This window comes from Diplotaxodon limnothrissa, linkage group LG10 (genome assembly GCF_057381915.1).
Source record: "Diplotaxodon limnothrissa isolate DT_005_m linkage group LG10, D_limnothrissa_male_GT1.1, whole genome shotgun sequence".
In the NCBI taxonomy this organism is placed as follows: Eukaryota; Metazoa; Chordata; class Actinopteri; order Cichliformes; family Cichlidae; genus Diplotaxodon; species Diplotaxodon limnothrissa.
In genome coordinates, this window is record NC_140605.1 from 15,873,228 (window position 1) to 15,895,941 (window position 22,714).

General features: G+C 42.0%; 2 protein-coding genes across 3 annotated transcripts; both read left to right on the top strand.

The window, feature by feature from the left end:
- The first annotated feature begins 1,593 nt into the window (after positions 1-1,593).
- map7d2a (MAP7 domain containing 2a) lies at positions 1,594-12,017 on the top strand. The gene is made up of 17 exons (XM_085363709.1): positions 1,594-1,649; positions 3,883-3,975; positions 4,410-4,505; positions 4,592-4,669; positions 5,093-5,256; positions 5,348-5,444; positions 6,418-6,507; positions 7,961-8,067; positions 8,150-8,268; positions 8,385-8,746; positions 8,837-8,981; positions 9,070-9,241; positions 9,391-9,495; positions 9,614-9,664; positions 9,876-9,915; positions 10,994-11,648; positions 11,759-12,017. The coding sequence occupies exons 1-17, from the start codon at positions 1,613-1,615 to the stop codon at positions 12,015-12,017; spliced, it is 2,670 nt and encodes an 889-aa protein (XP_085219835.1). The 5' UTR covers positions 1,594-1,612.
- Positions 12,018-14,048: 2,031 nt separating this feature from the next.
- Positions 14,049-22,599, top strand: LOC146624119 (uncharacterized). Of its 2 annotated transcripts, none has more exons than XM_085364470.1 (10): positions 14,049-14,116; positions 15,329-15,390; positions 15,555-16,271; positions 16,562-17,200; positions 20,233-20,345; positions 20,468-20,579; positions 20,766-20,841; positions 21,722-21,793; positions 21,885-22,034; positions 22,133-22,599. In XM_085364470.1, exons 2-9 carry the CDS (start codon positions 15,350-15,352, stop codon positions 22,023-22,025), a joined length of 1,911 nt encoding a protein of 636 aa, XP_085220596.1. In that variant the 5' UTR covers positions 14,049-14,116; positions 15,329-15,349; the 3' UTR covers positions 22,026-22,034; positions 22,133-22,599. The 2 variants fall into 2 exon arrangements, with proteins under 2 accessions (XP_085220596.1, XP_085220597.1); XM_085364471.1 differs by having other exon boundaries at positions 15,555-16,241.
- Positions 22,600-22,714: the final 115 nt, after the last annotated feature.

Here is a 22,714-nt window from a genome sequence, read left to right on the forward strand (position 1 = left end):
TGGATCAGCTTCGCACAGGACAGGAAAGGCTTGTGAAGTCAACCCTTGTTGTCTTCCTCTTGATTCCTATGCATAGGAACCAATAACTGAAAGAAAATAGCAGACTGAATAGAAAAGAAAGGAATAGCCCTTTATTGAACAAAAGAACTCATCTGATGCTCCACTTTCCAGAGATAAGCCATTCAACACTTAATGTGAAAAAGCTATCTCTTGATTCAGAGGAAGTTAACAGTTTAATCACTAGGACAACATCTATAAAAGAACTGGTGAATGCATGGCGATTGTATTGATTTTTTTCACATTTTTTGACTGGTTGCAACTTGTGGTGACTAAATGGTTTCCCAAAACTTGGAGATGTTATGCCCTCATGGCCACTTTTGACACGACAACAATCTTCCTGATATGGGGGACCTCTCTGCACTCACTCCAGAGAATTGTCAAAGGTTTGCAAATACTATCTATCAGATTTATAAATGCAGACAGGTTGCCAACATGTTGCCATCAGTCTGAATGAACCTGTCAGTGAGCACCAAGTGAGGAGATCCGACTCAACTGGCTGTTCTATTCCAATAGAGCAGGAAGGGTGCTGAGAAGAACTGTAATAGATAAATGTGAATTTCTGTATCCAGACAGAGACAGATGTGTGATTTTTAACAGTTTGACACAGTTTATTGCTGTATTATCAGAAACAGATTGCATGGAATTGCCAACTTCACCACATTCAGTCTCAGACTGGTAGCAGACTGGCTCTGTCTTATGACAACATTTATGGCAGGTTTTAGCGATGGTGCACTTGACAATGTAATTTTGCAACAAAAACAATACAAGTGAGATAGTTTTGTTATGGGATTAAACAGATGTTGATAGAATTTAACTAAAAAAGAAAGTTGATAAATTGCAATGCTCATCATATTGCATAATGCTGAAAAATAATATAAATTAAAGTTGTAGCATGAGTGACGTATTGTGTGTCTGGTCATTCCCACCTCTACTGCATACCCACCTGTTTTCGGCCACTGTATTTATCAGATTGATGATATTGTGTCCTGCATGTCTTTCGTACAAAACAAACTTCTGTATAAACATCACTGTCACAATAACGAGCCTTTTCTTGAGTTGTGTGACACGCAGTTTTAGCTTAATATAAATGATCTTTGCTGAAACGAGGCTATTACAATTAACAACAACAACAACACATTGCTTACACATAGTCTCCCCGCAATCTGTCGCTGCGTCAAAGTGTGCTCACTCTGGGCCCGCCTGCTGTTTGCACTGAGTGGAAATCTCCATCTGCCGGTAATGTGTGACGGCCCGTGTATGAGTGCGCGCTCACGCCGTGCAGACGCACTCTGTGGTTTGGCGAGCACACGGGGTTGTATACGCTTTATCATTGCCGCTTCATGCCCAGCAGCATTTCTCTCTCCTCCATCCACGTTTCACCACAGCCGCATAGCGACCTTCAGGGCACCTCGCTGAATGCTGTGTGTTCGTGTTGGTCCGCCGTGGCTGCGATTATCACTGCTGCTGGAGGGAAACGGATCGCCGTGCTGCATCACTGTAGCCCGCTTTGGATGACATTTGGGTGTAGGCTGTTCTGACTGTAATAGCTACCATGGCGAAAACAGTCGCCTTATCCGGCGCAGTCACAGGTAAGCCTGGTGTATGTGGGGTTTGTTTACACTCCTCGTCGTGGATTTAAAGCAGACTCATCCATGACGCAACTCATATTAGCGCTGCTGCTTTATCTGCCTGACGCTGTGCGGTGATGATCCAGCTCCAGCGTCTTTTTTTCTCTCTCTCACTTAATAGCCACTGTGGGGATGGCGGTAATGTCTGTAAAGTGCATGCCCGACCTCACTTTCATTGAAAAAAAAAGCTAAATCACTAATCCAGAGTAAACGCGAGCAAGAGAAATGCGTTGTTTCTTTGTGTGTTTCTGTCGTTGTGTGAGCTGTGTGGGGGTAGATATCAATGCTAGGGCTTTGATAGGGGCTCCCATGCTGAGCCCATGTTGCTCTTTATTATTATTACCATTATTTTTGTTTTGTTTGCTGTGATGACGCTCAAAAAAGGTCCAAATGGGTGGAGGTACAAGAGAGGCCCGTGGGTGATTTTACAAGAAGTCATTTCTGTTCAGACTTTGTGCAATAAAAATAGCAATAAGCTGAATAATAAGCTTTCACTTTGTTTAGCTTCCACCCTGTACACCGTGAAAGAGGAGAAATATCCCTGATGCACAATAATCAAATTAACTATCATGACGAAAGATTTGCCCGTGTCACTGCTTCATACAGGAGAAAGAGAAAAGGACTGAATATTTACACCTCTAAATGCTTTTAAAGCAACTTCATCTCCATGAGCTCTTCAGCTTCCACCCACACACACACACACACACACATATAGATAGATAGATACACACAAATTTATTTTTAATGTTTAAGAGTAATCTGACAGGCTCCTCTATAAAACAGAGACAACCTGGTCTTTATTACCCTCAAAGCCATAAAAGCTACAGTCAATAATTGCAACCACCTTACTCAGAGGTAGACTTACCTGTGACCTATAAAAGAGCTCATGTCATCATGGAAATGTTACAAATCGATGAGTGAGCACAGGAATATGTTTAATGAAGTCAGCTGAGCATTAACGTTTAGCTCTCGTGTCTGATGTCAGTCAGATCATGCAGAAAAAGGAGTCTGTGTTGTCTGCCAGATTTCAGCAGGCAATAAAAGCCCTGACTGGAAAGGAAGTAATTCACTTGATGAAGTGAAGTGACTGGCTGTGTGAGGACAGTTCAGCCAGCGACGCACAGATCGATTGAGTGAATCTGTGGAATTAAAAATTTTCATGGCTGGGCTTTACACTGATGATGTGCTACTGACTTATTTCAGGATTCATTTCAGGACAATAGTCATCTCACAGTATAATATTTGATCATTAATCAAGGGGCAGGGATAGCTAGGTAGAGTGGTGGCCCCATGATCGGAAGGTCGGGGGTTCGATTCCCCTGAACAGCTACCCTGAGGTACCCCTGAGCAAGGTACCATCCCCACACACTGCTCCCCGGGCGCCCAATGGCTGCCCACTGCTTCACTGAGTGAATGGTTTAAATGCAGAGAGGAATTTCCCCAAGGGGATCAATAAAGTACTCTTTCTTAATGTGTTTGTTTTGACTCTTGAGCATTTAGAAAATGTGTTTGTTCTAAATCTTAAAATCCAAAAGGGTTTATATTCTGACTTATTACTGTAATTTATGGGTGTCAATCTATTTATTAAGGGAAAAGACTTAAAATGAGAACACATCATGTGACTGTGGTTTATTTTGCTGTGCACAAGTGTTGTGCAAAAATAGAATGTGGGAATTTAAAGTGTTATAAATGAGTTTTTGGCCTATGTGTGAAAAATATCCCAAACATATGTCTCATGAAGTTACTTTGAACGAAAAAGGAATATCACTGTCACATGTTAGAAGCTCCAATCAGTTTTTGGTAAAGTGACTGTTACATTTCCTTTGTTTATTTGGGTGGAAAGTGTTAGTGAGAATAAAAAAATATGTTTTTCAAGATAAATCTGGCCAAGAGAGCAGCAGAAATATGTCACAAATATGACATCACAGTTCCATAAACATACTTTCATGGACCAAATGGATCTATCTATCATCTATCTATCTATCGATCGATATAGATAGATAGATAGATAGATAGATAGATAGATAGATAGATAGAAAACCTCTTCATAAATCCTGTTCACTCCAGTGTATTTACCAATATAAGTACACAGGCAAGCTTTTCCGTTCACACAGTGATTTTGTGACATTGATGTAGTAAAATGACCGTATCGTTTAGATGAACACACCAAGTGTTGCTTTGTTTTGTGCTTTAGGTGAAAAGATGGCACCGCCATCCATCACTCTACTTCCTGACAAGAAATCTCCAACAAACAGTCACAGCTCTCCAGCCCGGACTGGAAAAAACAGTGAGTAATCCTTTCTGGCTTCTGTCACATAAATCACACTTTTCCTTCCATTAATCTGTTTAATCTGGATTAAATTCACTTACTCTCCAATCATTTGGACTTTTGCACAATTGCTTATAGACTGCAAGCCTGCGAATATTAGGGCAGCGTGCTTGAGGGCCTTGCTGTTATCGGTGAATGGAGGAGCGGCTTGTGAACGCTCAACAACAATAACAAAAAGCGACAGTCAGCATATGTGGACTGACTCCCACATGGAGGATAGTTTCCTCCCGTCTTGCTTGTATTGGCACTTCTTGACTGAGCATTTTGCCACACAGAAGCCCCTAATCAAGCTGAATGAATGTTTCCCTCTGCTGATGAGAAAGTAGCAGTGCACTGATGTCACCCCACTTTATGCAAAGCTGAGTGTCCTTTCCCTCCATCCCTCCAACCAGCCCCATCTAACACAGAGAAGAAGCTACACATGAATGGGCACGCTTCCCCTTCCCACCTACCTGCTAATGTCAGCAGCAACCATGGAGGTAAACCAAGTAAGTTTCAACTTTTGTTTTTGTTTTATTTTTCTCTTTTATTGCCACTGCCCTGTTTTTGCTCTCTAATGTCTTTCCTCTTTCAGTTCTGGAGGGTTACTTGAGGACAGACGACAGGATGCGTTTAGCCAAGGAGCGGCGAGAGGAGAGGGAGAGAAGCCTGGGTAGGTGATGTCCTGGTTTTTGTTTTGTTTTCTATTGGCCTCTGGCTTTTTGTTCCTTTCCAGTTTCAGTCACTCGTTTTTTCCCCCCTTCTTCTGCAGTCTAATTGGTTATAGAAGGGCTAGAGGATGCACTTTGAGTTCACTGGGTTTTTGATACGATGTGCTGTGTCACTTTAGAGAGTTTAAGGTAGAAAAGTCCGCAAAAGTAGGTCTCCTACTCGCAGATAATCCCGCAGCGCCAGCGGTGACCTCATGATGACCGGGTTTTCTCACTTCATGATTTCATCTTAGGCGTGGATAGAGACACAAACTCAACTTAACCAAATTAAATTGAACCAAACCAATTTACTAAAGAGAAGAAAAGTCATGGTATGTGTGATGCATGAACAAGCAAAGAGCAAAAAGACACTCTGTCTCTCTCAGCGGCCCGGGAACAGCTAATCAGGGAGAAGGAGCGCAGAGCTCGGCTGCAGTATGAACGCACAGTGGAGGAACGCTGGAGGCGGCTGGAGGAGCAGAGGCAGAAAGAGGATCTCCGCAGAGCTGCAGTGGAGGAAAAGAGGAGGCAGCAGCTCGAGGAGGAGCGGGTCAGCATTTTGTTGTTGTGTGTTTGTGATCGGTGAGTATGGTGAAGTTGTAATGTTTGTGTAAAAGTCACCTCTGCTGTGCTGCATTCAGGAGCGTCTCGAGGCCCTGATGAAACGCTCTCTGGAGCGCAGCCTCCAGCTGGAGCAGAGGACAAAACGCTGCAGCAGAGGCTACCATCAAGGAGCAGGTAAGAATAGTCTGGGTTTTTTTTTCCTGAGAACAAAGAAGCATGGAAGCATATTGTGGGATGGTCTGAAATAGCAGAATACTGAAAAGACACTGCAGCTACATTTTGCTGTATTTCTGTTAGATAACATAACACAGACAAACACTATGTGTGTGTTAAAGAGGGTTGATCATGGCTGACAGCCTGGCTTCTGAAATGCGCGTGAACAGAGATGTTTTCCTGTTTTTCTGCAAAGACATGGTGGAATTACACAGCACGGGTGTATCGCTAATCAGCATCTTTTTGAAGGACAGTTCCTCTGCTCGGTAGTGACAAATGTCCCCCCATCCTCATTCGTATGCAACTTTGTCTCTTTCCAGGAAAAAATCCAAACCTTGTTTCATGTAGGAACTATTTTCTTTCTACTAAACTACACCTGCCAACCAAAAGAAGCATGCATACAGTATAGCTGATATTAGAGCTCAGCTGAGGGGGCTAATGTTTGCATCCTGTCACACTGACGCAAGTCTGTCGTCATAGGTAGATACACACACCCTTCTATACAGTAGGCAGGTGTGGGTTGATAGACAGAAAATAAATTGCATGCAACAAAGTTTGTGGATTTCTACTGAGTATCAGGAACATGATTTCTGGAAAGACACACCTCACTTTTATGTGTGTGTCTTTTGGCACTACACAAGGGAAGACAATGGATAATATGGGCCAGAATAAAAACATGTCAGTTTGATTTTGGAGAGAACTGTCTGTTCAAACGTCTGCAAATGAATGAAGCAAAGTAGTTGATACACTAACTCCATGTTTATACACTCAAAAATATGCAAAAACTACAAATTGAAGCTTTAAATTAAAGAAAAAAATGTTTCTGTTACATGGCTTCACAGCATCCCTGCTGGTCTCTACAACTGGATGAGGAATTGCTCAGATAAACTGTTCACAAATGCTCTGTTTGCTCTGCTCCGCCCGCTGCCTATAGGTGACTGTGAGAATGCCCCACTCCCTCTCTCTGCTGCCTCCGCCTTTTCCCATGGCATTGCCTCCCCCATTCCTGCTGTCAGCGAATCTGGTAAAGTTTAGCCCCCCTTGCCTCCCAAATCCATTACCCCACCTATTCATCCAAGAGTTACCGTGTGCTTTGTGTCCGGCAACTTTTTCTTTCTGTAACGCACGCCTGTTAAGTTACTCTTTTGCTCAGTTTTATAGCTTCTTTGCTTTTGTATGTTTTGCAGGCCTCGTTGTGTATGTTTTTGCAGTGGCTTTTACATTTGAGTTATTTGCAAAGACAGCATAGAGGCACAGCACTGTGAACACAGTACTATGCCTTCAGGGATTGAAATCAAGACAAAGATGTTATCAGAAAAAGAGGTTTTGCTGTCATGTTTCTAAACTTTTATCCTAAAATACTTGTCTTAATCTGATGTAACGTAATTTTCACATAAAAGCACGCAGAAGTATTTCAGTTTGCTTTTCTTTGCCAACTCTGCAGCACATCTGCGAGTAGACCACCATGCAGGAGAAAGAGGAAAATAAAAGTGCACAGTGTCAGCTTTTTCACAGACTGAATCTTGTTAGTTTAAACTTGTTTCCTCCATAAATTCATCATCATCAAGCCTTTGTATATGATTTTTTTTTGCTGTGTTTCACTGTGGCAGGGACATTCCTGTAATCCAGAAAACAACTTCTGGATTAGTATTTAAATTCTGTAGTTAAACTCTGGATTCTGGGTCTGAAATGCTGGAGGGTGTTTCAGAGTTTGTAGATGGGTCGGGGTGTTTTATTGTGATAACCTGAAATTAGGTTTTCAGAGTAAGAGCAGCTAAGTGGTGCTGCCTTTGGGTCCCTGGAGCAGGCGGTTTCAGAGATTAATCGTAAGTGACCTAGAATAAAAATATGTGCACAAAAATAGACACAGATACAGCCACACTGAGATGACTGCACTCCTTAGAGACTGTTCAGCTTGATGACAAGGTGCAAAGATGGCAAAAAAAAATATGACGTGGGTGTTGCAAGGTGGTCAGTGTTTAGGGCCTTTGCTTTTGTAATTTGAGTTTGCACAAAATCTGTCTGTTTTCATTTGCAGTCACAAACCAAATGTTGGGAGTGGGTTTCTGCACTGTTTTTCACAGCCACTGTATTGCCACATGTGTGGTTGCATCATGCTGCACTGTAGTGCACTGTAGTGCATGGGTTAATTGCTAAAATGAAAGTGTTAATACCTTATTATGTCTGACTGATGGCTGAATCACAAAAATGCAGATGCAGTGAAATGTTTTCTACATTAGACTTTGCTTATCCTAAGCTGAAAGCTCGATGCCTTCCTTTTAATCAGAGAGAGGAAATGCAGTGTTTTAAAAAAAAAAATGAAGGCCTCCTGTAGCTTATTTTCTGCTGTAAAAATAAGGGTGTAAGCTTTAGTTGTATGCAGCACGTGCTGTCCAGTACTTTTACTGCTACTGCTGTGTCTTTATCTCTCTATCAGTGAGTATCATTCACCAAAATTTATTTCTGTCATCATGCAGCACCCTGCAGCCCTCACAGATCACCTTTCCACACCTCGGTGAACCGTGTAGATCACAACAGAGCTGGACTTCAGGGAGGCTCTCAGTCCACTCCCAACACCCCAAAGGTTAGACCTTGGACAACATCTTTAAGAACGAGACATTAGTGGATACAGGCTATGATTTAAATGAAGCTAACACTTCTTACAGAAAGAGCGGCTGCGCAGAGAGAGAAGAACTGCATCCCCAGGTTGTGGGTCCCCTGTGAGAAGATCTGAATCTCCTGCCAGTTTCACCAAACATTTGGCTTCCCCTCCCACCCCTTCCAAGTAAGCTAAACTGTTGGTAAAAGGTGGGCAAATGTATCTCTGAGCATGAGCAGTACTTTGTTCAGTTTGTTATAAAACTATATTCTTAAGCTGGACATCTCCTTCTGTGTGCCTAGGATTCGCGCCCAGTCTCCTAGCAATGCACATCAGTACCATTACTCACCGACAAGACAGCGCCCCAACCCGAGTAATAATAGAAAAGCAGAAAATGACAAGGTGGGAAAAAAGGGCGAGCGCACCAAAGCTGACACTGCAGTGAAAAAGAGCGCTGACATCAACAGCTTAATTTCATCTCCACCAGCTCAGAAGAATATGGCCAGTAGTGAAATCGCTAAAACCAAATCCTCCGATAAGTACCTCAAAGGAGACACTATTGAAAAATGTCAGTCGCCTGAAAGAGGAAACCAGCTGACTTCCAAAGGAGATCCCTTAGAGATGATGACACAGAGCAATTTTCTGGATGGAGACAAGAAAAAAGGTGGATTCTATAAGTTCCTTTTTTTCCCCCCTTTACATTCAGTTTTACTACATATGGAAGAGTCTTACTCCATGTTTGTTTATGTGATAGAAGCAGCACCATGCACAGGCAAGGTGGCTGCTGGCACATCAAATGCAGAGGAGGCTAGCAGGTTGCTGGCTGAGCGTAGGCGCCAGGCTCGGGCTCAGAAAGAACTGGAGGAGAAAAAACGGGAGCAGCAAGAAGAAGAAGGAAGGTGAGTTGATTGATCTGGAATGACCTTAAATAAGGTCTGGAATACACGTAAAACATGTTGATGACAAATTCATATGCATGTGGATCAGGTTACCAGAGGAACGGAAGCAACTTGCACAGGAGCAGCAACGGCAGGAGCCAGTGAATCAGCAAGTGAAAGAGAGAGGAAGGCGTGAGGCAGACGCTCATTTGAAACAAGAAGAAGAAAAACGGAAGAAGGAACAGCAGGAGAAGGAGCTACAGGCCCAGATGGACAGAGAGGTCAGTGGTCTTTATAAAGTGCTGGTCTGTTATTATTGCTAATTATTCTGCATTTAGATTTTTGTAGCTTTCTTGTCTTTAAAAATTTTGGATTACTGTATAAATCATTGCAGTCTTTGGCTATGTATGGATCTTCTTGCTCTCAACAGAGAGAAAAAGCCAAAGTCCTGGCTCAAGAGGATGTGGAGCGTCAACGGCAAGACAGAGAACTGCAGACACAGCAAGAGGAAGAGGAGCGGCAACAAAGAAAAAAGGTTACTGTAGACACAGACAAGTCAACTGCTGTATTCAGATTGCATTTCTTCTCTTGAAATATCTGTTTGAATATCTGGAAAGTTCCCAGAGTGATTGAATATTGATATTCTTTTCCAGAGAATTGAGGAGATTATGAAGAGAACTAGGAAGGGTGAAGCTGAGTCGAAGGTACTGTAAGAGACAGCTTCTGTCCTCATACAGTAGACCTGCTGCCTTTAAGCACCCGCTGACTGTTTGATATTTTTTTCTTTTGACTTTAATTTATTACAACTTTCTCATGTTGTTATCTTTATTAAATTCTATCATTGGTGATACTTTGGTTGAGTGTCCTGATTGCCTTAAATGTTTACTTGATCGTCTCTGTTCTGCGCTGAATCAGATGGAGGAACAGGTGGAGACAAAGCGCGTCTCGCCACCAGGTTAGTGTGTTATTCAGTCCCCCCCTGCTGATCTGCTAAGTTTTGCTTGCTGGTCCTGCTTACTGTGCTCTGCTGTAAAGAAGCAATCAGGGCATGCAAGGTTTATGATTTAATTCAAGGGTTCTCAAACTTTTGGGTGCCAGGGCAGCTGCTCCTTACAAGGGAGCACATTTTCTAAGGGTCCCCTCGTAGTCCCAGCACCAATAAGCCACAAGCTTCTAACAGTCCCATTCAGAGTGTCATTGCAACTGTGTGTTTCCACGCCTGTGTCCTGGTATTAAACACCAACGCATTTCAGTTGGTTTAGGTGCAAAACAGTTGTATATTTTCAGCATACCCTTAATGTGACTAGGATCCAAATACAAAATTGTCTTCCTGTCTGACTTCATTTACATCTGACGAGACGTAGTGCATACTGGCCATCCCGTTTCAGCTCTCAAGAAAACCAAACTCAGCATGTCAGCCAACTCAACCAAGCTATGCAGCAGTGAGAAGGGTTTGTTGCACCCTGAATGTCACCCCGATGGCTATGGATATTCCCCCGGACCCCACTTTGAGAACCACTGATTTAGCTTGAATGAATTTGCAGTAGCTAATTTTGAGCATGTGCCACAGCATCTACATTTTTATGATTTGGCTTGTTCTGGTGCTTTGGCTTTGATTATTCAGAAGAATGAGTGTGACCCTCAGCTGATGAAGCCACATTTCTAAGCATTTAAAATCTTTCATGGTGTTTCTGCAACGTTTGGTGGCGTATGAGGAGACACGGACTTCCTTCCTGGTGCTGAAAGGGCACCTTTCAGTGAAGTGCCAAGGGAGCTGACTGTAAAATTAGCCGCTCTTGAAAATGCCCTTGGAAGATTTATTCAGCTCTGTCTCTAGCGGGCTGCTCTGCACAATCTGAGCTTATGCTTTATTTGAGCTGTCCTTTTGTTTTTTTTACCTGCTAAGCCGATGCTGTGGGTAATGACATCTGTGATATCTTCTGTTAAAACTTAAATTAAATGTTAATGTTGAACTGGACAGTCGACACAAAGGAAAGCCCACTGTAAAAGATAAATCTTTTAATTCTTCACAGGTAATATAAAGACTATTCAAAGCAATGCTCACGTTAAAGAGCCAGCAACCAAAAAGGTTGACTTTCAGGTTAAAGAGCAGGTCATAGTTCAGGTCAAAATAAAGGACACTGCTCTCAGTAAGACAGACACAGTCACAGCAGCAGCACAGATGGACAATCATAAGCAAGTAAAAAACAACACTCATCTCGTGACGCACAGTGTTCCTGACAAGAAATCTGAGACAAGACAAACCAGGGAAGAGATTAGCAGCCACCTTAAAGTAGCCAAAGCCTGTGTACTCCAGCAAGAGAGGGGAGAGATGGAAATGAATGTAAACCAGCAGCACAGAGCAAGTGTTAATGTCACAGACCAAATCATGAAAGACCCCACAAAGCTGAGGGGAGAGGGTGTTATGATGAATAGTGGAGGAAAGGTTGGAGGAAGTGCCGTGAAGAGGAGTGCTCCAACAGCTGAAGCAAGCAAAGAGCAGAGCGTGGATGTGCCATCAGCTGACAAAGCTGGGGGAAAGGATAAAGGAGGGTCCCAGCTTGGGGTTGGTAGACCTCCCGTAAAACCCCTTCCAATGGGAAACCTATCACCACCAGTCATCAAGCTGGAGCCACTCGATGTGAAGCACACAGGGTCTTGCAATGAGGTGCAGTCAATGGAGGTCAGGTGAGTCATTAGGTAACACTTTATTACTAAAATGTGAGCGTGGGGGGGGGGGGGGGGGGGGGCTGTGTAAATATGTAATATATATGATTTCTCACATTGTCATATTTCAGCCCGGCCTCAAAGGAAGAACTCATTTCGATCCCAGAGTTCTCACCTGTCAATGAAATCCAGAGCAGCGGCATGAGTAACACCCGGGCCCTCGAAGAGCTGATGGACCTGACAGGGAGCATCACCTATGCTAAACTGTCCTCTGAAAGCAGCATCGGTGACTGCAACAAGAACCTCATTGAGGGTGTCGTCAGTCCCGTCTCAGACTCAAAGCTCATTGGGATGGCACCTCCGTCCTCGAATAAACTAAGCATCAAGTAGCCGATTAATTCCTTTCTCTTCCTCTCTTGCTTGCCTTGTCTCTGTCCTCTCCATCTCTGTCTCTCACACACAAGCACACATACGCTCACAAGGATGTCACATTTTGGATATGTGCTCTTGTGTCATTAAAATAATGGGAATAGAGCCATAGAGATTGACCTAAAAATGTACAATATGACCTTCAATATAAACAAAACATCTCCTATTTAGTAATAACATAGCAAATGACTGTATTACAGCTGTTGTGAATCTGCAGTACTTGTTCTGAGGACAAGTATCCACATATGACAGACAGTCAGTAGATGTGTGACCCGATGGAGGAAAAAAATATCAGGGATTTGAATACTAGAAAAATTTCAAAAACATACTATTACTTAAATACATTAGCTAGAGAAGAGCTTGCCCTGCACAGATTCCTTACTGGCTCCCAGTTAATTTTCATGTTGTATTAAAGCCTGCTCAGAGCACTGATGACTGTAGCCTTTCCAAACACCCTCCTAAGCCTTTAAACGATATTCAAAGTGTTGCTGGGAAGGCAAGACTATTTAATGTTCATGACAGGTTTATTTTTAATGCTAGCAATGTTACTGGTATGTGTATTGATATTGGATTTATGTAACAAACTAAAATCCAGGCAGACTACTCCAACTATGTATTATTTACTTTCTGTCCCAGCAAACTATAATCTTGATATTTTCCCTTTATTCCCTTTTCAAATCTTTCTAACTGCATGCAAATGAGGAGGGAAATGACCTTAAAAAATTCCAAGTAAACTTGAATGTTGCAGCAAACTAAAAACAAGTCATGTCACCAATGCAAAGAAAGTACCAGTATGTTGCAGAGCAGAACCAGTCTTCTACAAATATACAGAAATCAAGAAAGCAAGGCAGCCTTAAACTTCTTGTTATTTAAAAAGATATCGGTAGGAGTGCCTTGCTGTGTTGGACCCAGTGCTAACTTATCTGTGAAACAGAAATTTCCCTCTATGTCTGGATACTGAACTGGACTGAAGGACTGAAGGGCGCAGGGACAGGAATCTTTGCTGAGCGACTGGCCTGTAGCTTCAAAGATACTGTTTACTGCTGACCCCCCCCCCCCCCACCCCCACCCCCTTACATCTGAGATCATGAACACTTCTTCAACAATTCAGTGACATTCACTTTCTGTATTGCGTTAAAATGTATTTTCAGTAGAGATGCCTTATCTGGGACTGAGCAGCTGCTTTACTTCAGTGCTTATTTTGTGTTTATCTTAACTTGATCACTGGGATAGTTGTGTGTCTGTGACCTGTAATACTTGAAACTTGGTTTGAAATGCATCATGTCTGCCATGGTGTAGACAGTAATGTCGACATTCAGTGCAGTTAAGAAGTGACATTTAGTTTTTGTTGTCAAACAACCCAAATCAATGGCCATATAACAGTCTTATGCAAAGTAGCCACATTGAAATATAAATCATATATCTGAGTTATGGTTTGATATACACATCTATATATATTTTGCATATTCAAACAGCTGGAGGACTGGAAATGGTTATGAATTAATAATACACAATGCCACATCAAAGAAGTATTCACGCTTGCTCATTGCCATACATGAAACCAGTGTCAGTCACCTAGCGTATGTAATTACTGTAGACATTGTGCATGATTAGCATGGATATCTGAAACAATAAAGCGCAAAACTGAGAATTTCGACTTTTTTGGCTCTGTGGTCATGTGTGCCTATTATATGAAGCACGGGTGCTGAGGATCATAAGCACTCAGCAGTCTGCAAAACCCTGAAATGAACAATGACTGTGATTATTTACTTGCACCATGTTGATAACAGTTTTTTTTTTTTTTGCCTGTTTCGCGTTATTTATTTACTGACTTCTTGCGGTGGGTAGGATATCCTTCAGTTTATGCTATATTATTTAAACTAAAATGATTGCTACGATAGAGTCATGACACAGAAGGTGGCGCTAATGCGCCTTTACGCTTTTCGCTAACTGCCGAGTAAAATACAAGGAGAAGCAGTAGAAGAAGAAGAAGAAGGCCGTGAGACGACGAGTGCTGTGTCGTGCTCAACGTTCGTCTTTCACTCTTCCGTTGCGTTTAGGTAAGTACCTCTCGAAATGGCCGAATTGCACGCATTGGTGAACCTTTTGTTTTATTTTGTGTAACGTGTTGTTACTCCTATGAAAGGATTCGGGTGAATGTCATTTTGGAAGGTTAGCGTAGGGACGTTACCAACTAACGAAATATCCCAAGTAGCTAGCTATGCTCAGCTAACTTTGCAATTAGATGCGCTTTTAGTTTATTCTTTTTTTCAAAAAACAAACAAAAAAACCAAATGTTGACCTAGTCAAAACATTGAGGCGATGTACTCGGGCCTGGCGTGGGGTGGTTTTCACTCGTGCTTGTCTGGTGTTATTTTCACCAACAGCTGAAGCGAGCTGATGCCAAAAATGGAAGCACGGTCAGCTTTAGACGAAACTAAAACGGCGCCCACCATGGTAAACCCACCCACCCAGCCTATCTACGCGTACTGTTTTTAAGTTAGAATTTACGGTGATACAATCAAGCCTGTATCAATGGAGGTCACCTGGTTTTTGTCTTTTCGTAGCAAACTGTTTAGCCGTCGAGTTTAATTAGGGTCGCCACAATGAGCCAAGAGGCTCTGGTAAAAGGAGGTGTGGGAAATGTGGTCCTTTCATAGCGGTGTTATCGCAATTTCTTGCTCATTCTCACGACTGGGATGCTCTAAACATGAGGAATTGAGGCGAATATAAACATGTTCGTTAGAAACGACAAGCAGTCGGCGCTAAAAGAAAACCCTCTCCGTTTCCTGTCTCGCTCTTTTTTATTTTGCAGGGTTTTTATTTTATTTTATATATCTTCGTAACATCCTATTTAGTGTTTATTCCTTTAGAAAGTGTGATTCTAAGTTTTTGTGAAAACCTCTTTAGAAGCAAGTATGGACACTGCGCAGCCATCTTGGGTAGTTGTTTTGAAGGAATATGTAAATTGCAATTGATTTCAATGAAAACCGGACTTCAAGCCTAAAAAGGCAACTTGTCCCATTATAATTAAACTACATTTTTAACTGGAAGTAAATGGAACTATATATCTGTCAATCTTAGATGTTGCACATGTCTGCTTGTCTTTGTATTGGGGGGGTTAGTAGTAGTAGTAGTAGTAAAGTTACCTATTAAATCCCATCAAGTGCATAACCAAGATGTGGATGGCCGAGAAGTCAGGATAGGCCTCTTTGAGAGTCTAGCATTACATCTCATTAGGATCAATGATTTCAATTTCTTTTTGTCCATAGATTATTCACTGTCTGCCAAAGATGGTCCGAACGCATTTTGGACCACCACGCTTAAAGCCCAGGTAATGTCTTTCAGTTGTATCTAGTTGCATTAGCATCACCTGGTGTTATGTTCATCATAAAGTTTATAAGTTAATGACTTAACGTGAACTCTGGACTTCATTTTTAAAAATGATTTAAAGTGTTTGGTGGAACTTACCAGTTTTTGTTTCTTGTGTCCTGTTAGACCTTATGGAGATAGTCATGCTACTGGACACAATGAAGGCAATTACAACCCCAGTTCTAGAAGTCGAAGAGATGCCCAGGCCTACCCAGCAAAGCCTCCACTTAACTGGAGGGAATCCAGAGGTAGAGGACGACCCCCACCTGTCAGAAGAGTTCCTCTGATGGGAGAGCAAAGGGAGCCACGTTTTAATAACTGGAGGTCCCAAAATCAGGATTCCTTTCAACCGTACCATCCTAAAATGGAACCACACCATAGCCAGAGACGGCTGCCTCCATCTAGGCCAACCCGCTCCCCTCAAGTCCAGCATCAGTCATCATCTCATGGTCCTGCGCAAGGACATCATAGTCAGAGAGGTCCATCTTTTCATGGTCACCCCTCTGGTCACAGATCATCTTCCCCAAGGCATTTTCGTGGCCACCCAGCTGATAGGAGGCCAGGCTCTGCACCAGGCTACCAGGGATCTTTCAAAGGCCCCAAAAGGCAGTCAGGCTTTCCTCATCAGGAGCAGCGGAGTCGAGACCCTCGAGGGAATTACAGTCCAAGAGAAAGGCCCACTCAGGAACACTCGGGTCACAACGTGAAGCGCTGGCACGAGGCTGGATCATTCTCACATAATGGGCAACATGGGCCCTCGGGGTCACAGAGGAACCCCAGAGAGATGCATGCGAGAGGCTCGTGTACAGAGAGGTACAGCCGTGAAGCAGCAAGCCCAGCTGGGTAAAATTATTAAAGCAGAGGCCTGAAGGTGGCCAGTCCTCCCAGTCAAAGGGGCTGTAATGATTACTTCTACTATGTCCCAGCTCATAGTTATTAGAGGGGGTTAATGGGGGGACCTGTGTAAATGTGGTTATACCTGCCATTGAGGAGTATCACACCTGTAAATACTCTTTGAAAACGTACTCCTACCTGTTTACTTCTGTCATTTAAGAGTTAAGTTCCGTCTCCAACTTAAAATGGCAATGGATCTGTCATTATAATGATTTCTCTATTGTTTGATGGATATGCAGGTGGTCATCTGAGCAAGACTCCAGGCGCCAGCGTGGTCCCATGGAGAGGCAGGGTAGCCGATCCCACAGTAGAGAGAGGGCACAAGATGTGCCTCACCCACCTCCTTACAGATCCCCTTCATGGAAAGGAGGCCCATCACCTTCATCCTCCTACCACAGGGGCCCTCAGGAGAGGCAAATGGCAGGACCCCGCAAGAGGAGGATATCAGACATCAGCATGTCCTCCTCGGACGCAGCACTGGAGCATGGCAATGCAAAACAGATCCGGAGAGTGAGACCCCAACTGCTCAGCATTCCCAGGCCATTTGGTGGAAAACCCTTGTCTCTTAGGGATAGAAGTTTCCTGGTTAAGAGCCGACAAGTCAAAGCAGAGTCACTCATGAGGCTCAGAATACCCCCATATGTGCGACCGAGGTTTCGCCTGGGTGATTCTGCTTTACAAGGAAATGCCAGCTCTGTTCTTGCTCTCAGGAAGAAACGTTTCCAATTAAATGCAGTACCCCTGAGAAAAGTGGAGACAAGAAGGGGAAAACCCCCACAGTCACTCCCCAGAGAAGAAAGCAGTGCCAACAAGTCTTCCAGAGACTCTGATACAGGAAAAGAGCAGGTGGAGTCTCGTCGGTCCATGAACGCGCACAGGTACGGTATTTTCCTTGTTGCACTGTTCGCAGGGGCTTGATGATGATTAGGAGGTCAAGAATGTCTCTATGTGAAAGGGGGTCCCAACTGTGGAAAAAGGAGATGTCATGATGAGCTAAATGTGCAGCAGTGGTTCGGTTGATGAAAATCCACAAATGTTTTCACATACCACCACATATGTATCAGAGTATCTACCTGTCAAGTGGGATGGAGAGAAGTTTTATGCGTCTGTTACACAGGATCTAATTTAAATCTTCACCAAAAGATTTAATAACCCCCTTGATGAAGAGTTTGAGCTTTGCTGTCAAAGGATTCTTCTGTCAGCACTTGCTGACTTGATCTCAAAAGAAGTGCTCGTCAGCATATTCTGAAGCCCTTTTCATCCGCAAATTGATGTTAACAGCTCTCATGTAAAACAATATGTCGCTGTATGCAAAACAAGATAAATGATGGGCGTGAAGAGGACCGCATTTGGCATCGCCTAAACTGTAATTACATGCTTCACTTTAGTGGAAACATGGTGTTCAGAAGTGTGTTCACGAGAGATCCCGGTGAACAATATATAATACTAATATATATATATGAAGGAGAACAGGCGAATATACATACCACAGCAGTCGTGGTCATCGCGTTGTCAAGTTCTGATCTTGCACAGAGCTTCCTATCCAACCTCCCTGCTCCTAACTCGGCTCTCCAGATAAGGAAACACATTATGTCTATGCTCTATCAAGAAGCAGTTAAGCAGCCCACCATAACCTCAAAACAAATGGCGCAAATCAGAAGACGAGGTCACTGTGCTGCTGAAGGCTCCATTGGGCTGAAATTTTATCACAGCCTCCTGAAAATGGTGCGATTGTCACTAAGTACGGCGATTGTTGCCTTAAAATGCGTATTTCCTTGCAGAAAAAGAAATCTGAAAGCTTTACATTGTTTTATGACTAATTGCTGTTCAGGGTGTTAGGATATGAGACAGAAAAATCGTAAGACGAGGCAAGAAGAAAGCTGCACATACAGTCATAATTTCAAGACGGAGGATGATTGCAGAGACCAAAAAGCCAGTAAATCTCAAATAAACTGGGACACTGGTTAACATGGCTGCTGTTCATAGTAGCATTTATTTGCAGTGATTAATTAGCTAAGCCATAACCCTTAATTTGTTCCCTTCAAATAATCCAGTAAACAAACTAATGCTTGAGTCTGGAAAACATAAAATATTTAAAACCAGAGACAAGGAATTGAGCAAAAATTTTAAAAACAACCAAAAAAGCCTCCGAAAATCTAGCACTTACCACAGTCGGGACTTTTTCTCCTTGAGCTTTCATCAGATGTGTGCGTCCAGTATGCAGACACTGTGGAACTTCCAGGCATTTTAGCCACTCTGTGTCAGACAGAAGTGAAGCAAATTCATTTTCAGCAGAAGGACTGGATCAGCTTATCAGAATCAAATGGTTTGGACAAACGTAACCATGAAGCTCAGTGGTGCTACATCATTGCCAATCAGCACAATGAAGAGGAGCCAAACTGCTACTTGCACTTCATGCAGTGGATCTAAGCGCTGGAACTGTTGCTCTGCAGTCACCACAACTTCATAAGAAACGGTCTCATAGCACCCCATCTTTTCTGACATACCCCACATAACTATCATGTCAGTTCTGGAGAATTATTTGAAAATTTTCTAATGAAATGCATGAGGGATAATCACATCAACAAGTTAAATCGGCAACTGTAGAGCTACGCCATGGACAAATCACATCAGATCACCCTTCCTTATATGAAATGTCTTGATATGACACCTTAAATTTTTTGGAAAAAGCACTGAGATCACAAAGGTACGCAATATCAGTGAGGCCCATAGATATGACACCAATGGATGCAAAAGAATGGAAAGATATTACAAGACTCCTCAATCCTAATGGGATACTAAAAGAGAACAGATACAAGATCAGCTTTCTCTTTGCATCTGCGTCACATCTTGTTATTTATTTTTATTTAAATCAGCGTGAACGTGAGCTGGACTATCAGGTTACCTGTCCCGTCTGATGTCTGACCCAAATCAAATAATAAATGTGTGGATCACAAGCCTCATGGACAGTAAAACATTTGAGCCATTTTACGAGGCAACTGCAACGAAAGTCTCTAACCCAAACTTGTGAATGCCAACCTGTAAAGACACTACCTTGTCAGTTTCAGGAACCAACCCCCCCCCAAACCAACATTCTCCGTCGAATATCCCTGATCTACCCAAATGTAAGTTTAAACTACAATGGAAGAGGAAAACTGAGTGCCATTGTAGCCCATCGATGGCAGAACTGGCAAACTGATCCCAGCCTTTTCTTCCAATATACCTAACATCCCTACATTTAAGAAGAGTATGATTGGATGGAAGCCTCCTTTGTTGGCACTAAAAAGCCTCAAGTCCTCTCTAAACCTGGACTTGTTTGTGAACAGACAACCTTTAGATCATCTCTTGAAACTAAGAAAAAAACAAGCTGTGCCTCTACCTTCAGAACTATAGATCACTTGGTGACTCCAATCTCACCTTTAAAGCATGGAGAAGCCCTTTGGATGATGAAAACTGAAGATGACTAAAGGAACAACATGGTGTGGTCTGATTATAAAGCCTTCAGAAATTCATTCTGACATTGGGGGGGGGGAAAAATGCATTGCCTTCCTGCACTTGTGAAAGAGGGATGATAGAAGACTTGATCTGATCTCTTAACGTCGTCCAACATTTGGCTCCTCTGTCAATCACTGAGTAAATGAAGAGAGCACTGATTGATTCAGGGTACAAAAATAGGAGTAAAGGAGCATGGACATTCCATGGGTTTTTTGTAAGTACCCAAGCGATGCGTGGCTTTTTGAATTGTCAGCATACAAAACAGTTTTGTTCATTACTGGTTTAAATTGCATTACTTAAGAGCCGCCAGGCTTTCTTTTAGTTTGTACTAGAGGTCTGTTTTTATTCAGAGATTTCAAGTTATTTATGTTCAGAACTGGTGTTCTCAACACCACCTCTGTGACTTTCTCCTCAGATCTTCTCCCATAGAGAAACGTGATCTTGTCGTTTTGTCGCACTGGCCACCAGGACCGAGCTCCTCCAAGGACTGCTCGCCTCCAAAGGGCCGTAGCCCAAAGTCAAAGAGTGGTAAGTCAGGTTTTTGTGTACTTGTCTTATTTCTAATTTTTTATTTTAATTTTCATCTGATAATCTGTTGAAGGTGTCAACTGTTTTAAGTAGTGTCTTCAAATGTTTTTTGTTTGTTTTAGATCACAGTTCAGATGCCGATACCACACCAAACAGACGCCTCTCTAAGTCAAGTGATACCAGATCTTCTCCTGAAGACAGAAAACAGGAATATTTGGACAAGAGGGTCTTTAGGTACATTGGAAAGAACTATGCCAGTGTTCGAGGCGGTGTTCTTGCTTTACTGGGAGGTTCAGTCTTTTTCAAAGACTGCTGTAACAGCCTCATGCTCTTTTAGTTGTATGGGAAAAATGTATGATTTCACAGAAGCATAAAAATAAGGTATTCTTCAGGTTTCTGATGGCTATTTGTTTTTTGTAGGCCTGTTAATATGATGCATGACAGCTACAGACCTGGGAGACCCTTAAGGAAAGGACCCGGACCCGGACCCATGCAAGTGAGTGAAAGAAACAGTGCTGAAGAAAAGATCATCCATAAAGACAGACTGCTCTAAATGTACAGTAATAATCAGAAACTTGTGTAAAACAATGTCAGTCTGCATTAATAACTTAAAGTAATTATAATTAAATATATTTGCAAGATCAAATATGAAAGAAACTATATAGTCTGCATGTTAATGTAGATGTTTTCAGTGAAATCATAAAATTTAATGCTGGGCTATAAAACAGAGTACTTTATTAAAGGGAAAGAATGTCAGTGTTGAAAATTGTAGGCTTTTAAATTCAGACATGTCAGACATTACTTAAGGGTGTCGTTACGCCATCACAACAGCCAATCATAATGGACATGTTTCTGTTATCTGCAAAAGGACGTGCTAAACCTGAAGCTTAGTATTCTTATCCAAATACTTGTATTGTAGAAAAAGTAAATGTGTGCGGTGACTTATAGAAAGCCTAAATTATGTTAGCTGCTGTTCTCAGATTTTCAAGACATGATTAATAATGCTAGATATTTAATTTGTTCTCAAATTTAAAACAAAAATCATAAGTTTCCCAATTTTCAAGGACATTTTATTTTAACATTTATTTTTGATAAGTTTAAGAGTTGGTGAATAGACTGGTTATTGCAGCTAGTAATGCAGACCGATTTCTCTTTTGTGATAAAAGTTTTGTCCATATCAACCAACTCTGACTATATTGAGCTTGCAGAGGTATGAAGATAAACTATTATTAACACTTTATAGCATCCTGACATTGAAACTAGTTTAAAAAAACAGCAGTAATGTTTTGGAAAATGTAAAACTAATTTGTATTGTGATTACAGTACAATCACACAAATGTTGTATATACTCAGCTTTTACCATTGTGCTTTTACAGAGAACAAAGTTCACTGGTGGTCCACGGAGGATGGGCCCTGAACTGTCTGGGAATTTTAGAAGACCACTCATGGTAAGTAGAGAGATCATCTCTCTTGTTGGAAAAGAAGCATTCGTTCTTTAAAACGAATTCTTCATTACATGTTTGTTTGTTTTTGAAAAAGGAGAGCTTGGTGCCGCGTCCTTTCCCGAATCAGAGACCAGTGTTCAGAAAGAGTTACAGTATCGTGTCCAAATACCGTAACATGAGAGTGATGCGTCAGCGCGCACCGTACAACCGAGGACCCAACCAGCAACGGTGGTGATGACCACTAGTGAGTTGGGAAGCATCAGCGGCTTCAAGTTTGATACGTGCTTCAGATGCAACACGTAAGAAGATTCTAAAGATTTTTTTTTTCTTTTTCTTGTATAGGTCCTACGTTCAGCTAACATGGATGGAGAAAAATTCTCATCAAGCTCTTTGCTGTCAGGGGGACTGCAGAAAGCTTCACTACAATCCCATCCTGCATCGTGAAAGCTTTTTATTCAATTTATTTTGGTGTTTTACTTTATTCTTTGTAAAAGTACTGCAGTATTTTGGTTGACATTGTCTGTAACATAGGCCATTGTATTATACAGCCCTGCTTTTTCCTCTCTTCAGATGATTTGGTAATTGCTGCTTGTGATTATGGGAGTCCTTGTTTGGGGTTTTTTGTTTGTTTTTTAATACCAACAGCGTCACATTTCAGATTGAAGTACAAAAAAAAAAATCTCTTTAGTATCTGACTTTTACTGTCCATAAAGACCCACGATAAGATGTCTTTGATTAGAAAACAGTCTCAGTGGACACTTGGGTACTACTTGTAAAATGTGTTTAAACACTTTCAATAAAATGAGATTAAGCACTCAGTCTCAGCCTTTTTCCCAAACAACATTAACAGTGTACAACATTTAAAAATAATACAATGATTTTCATACTGTGTAACCCTTTAATGAGTGCAAAGACCTCGGTGGA

What these genes read in the sequence shown, in the direction of transcription:
- LOC146624119 (XM_085364470.1), top strand. Translation starts at nt 15,350, where the DNA reads ATGGTCCGAACGCATTTTGGACCACCACGCTTAAAGCCCAG. An exon ending in CGGTCCATGAACGCGCACAG is followed by an intron (nt 17,201 to 20,232) that starts GTACGGTATTTT and finishes CTTTCTCCTCAG; the next exon opens with ATCTTCTCCCATAGAGAAAC. An exon ending in CCGGACCCGGACCCATGCAA is followed by an intron (nt 20,842 to 21,721) that starts GTGAGTGAAAGA and finishes GTGCTTTTACAG; the next exon opens with AGAACAAAGTTCACTGGTGG.
- map7d2a (XM_085363709.1), top strand. Translation starts at nt 1,613, where the DNA reads ATGGCGAAAACAGTCGCCTTATCCGGCGCAGTCACAG. An exon ending in GGAGAGGGAGAGAAGCCTGG is followed by an intron (nt 4,670 to 5,092) that starts GTAGGTGATGTC and finishes TGTCTCTCTCAG; the next exon opens with CGGCCCGGGAACAGCTAATC. An exon ending in GGATGGAGACAAGAAAAAAG is followed by an intron (nt 8,747 to 8,836) that starts GTGGATTCTATA and finishes TTTATGTGATAG; the next exon opens with AAGCAGCACCATGCACAGGC.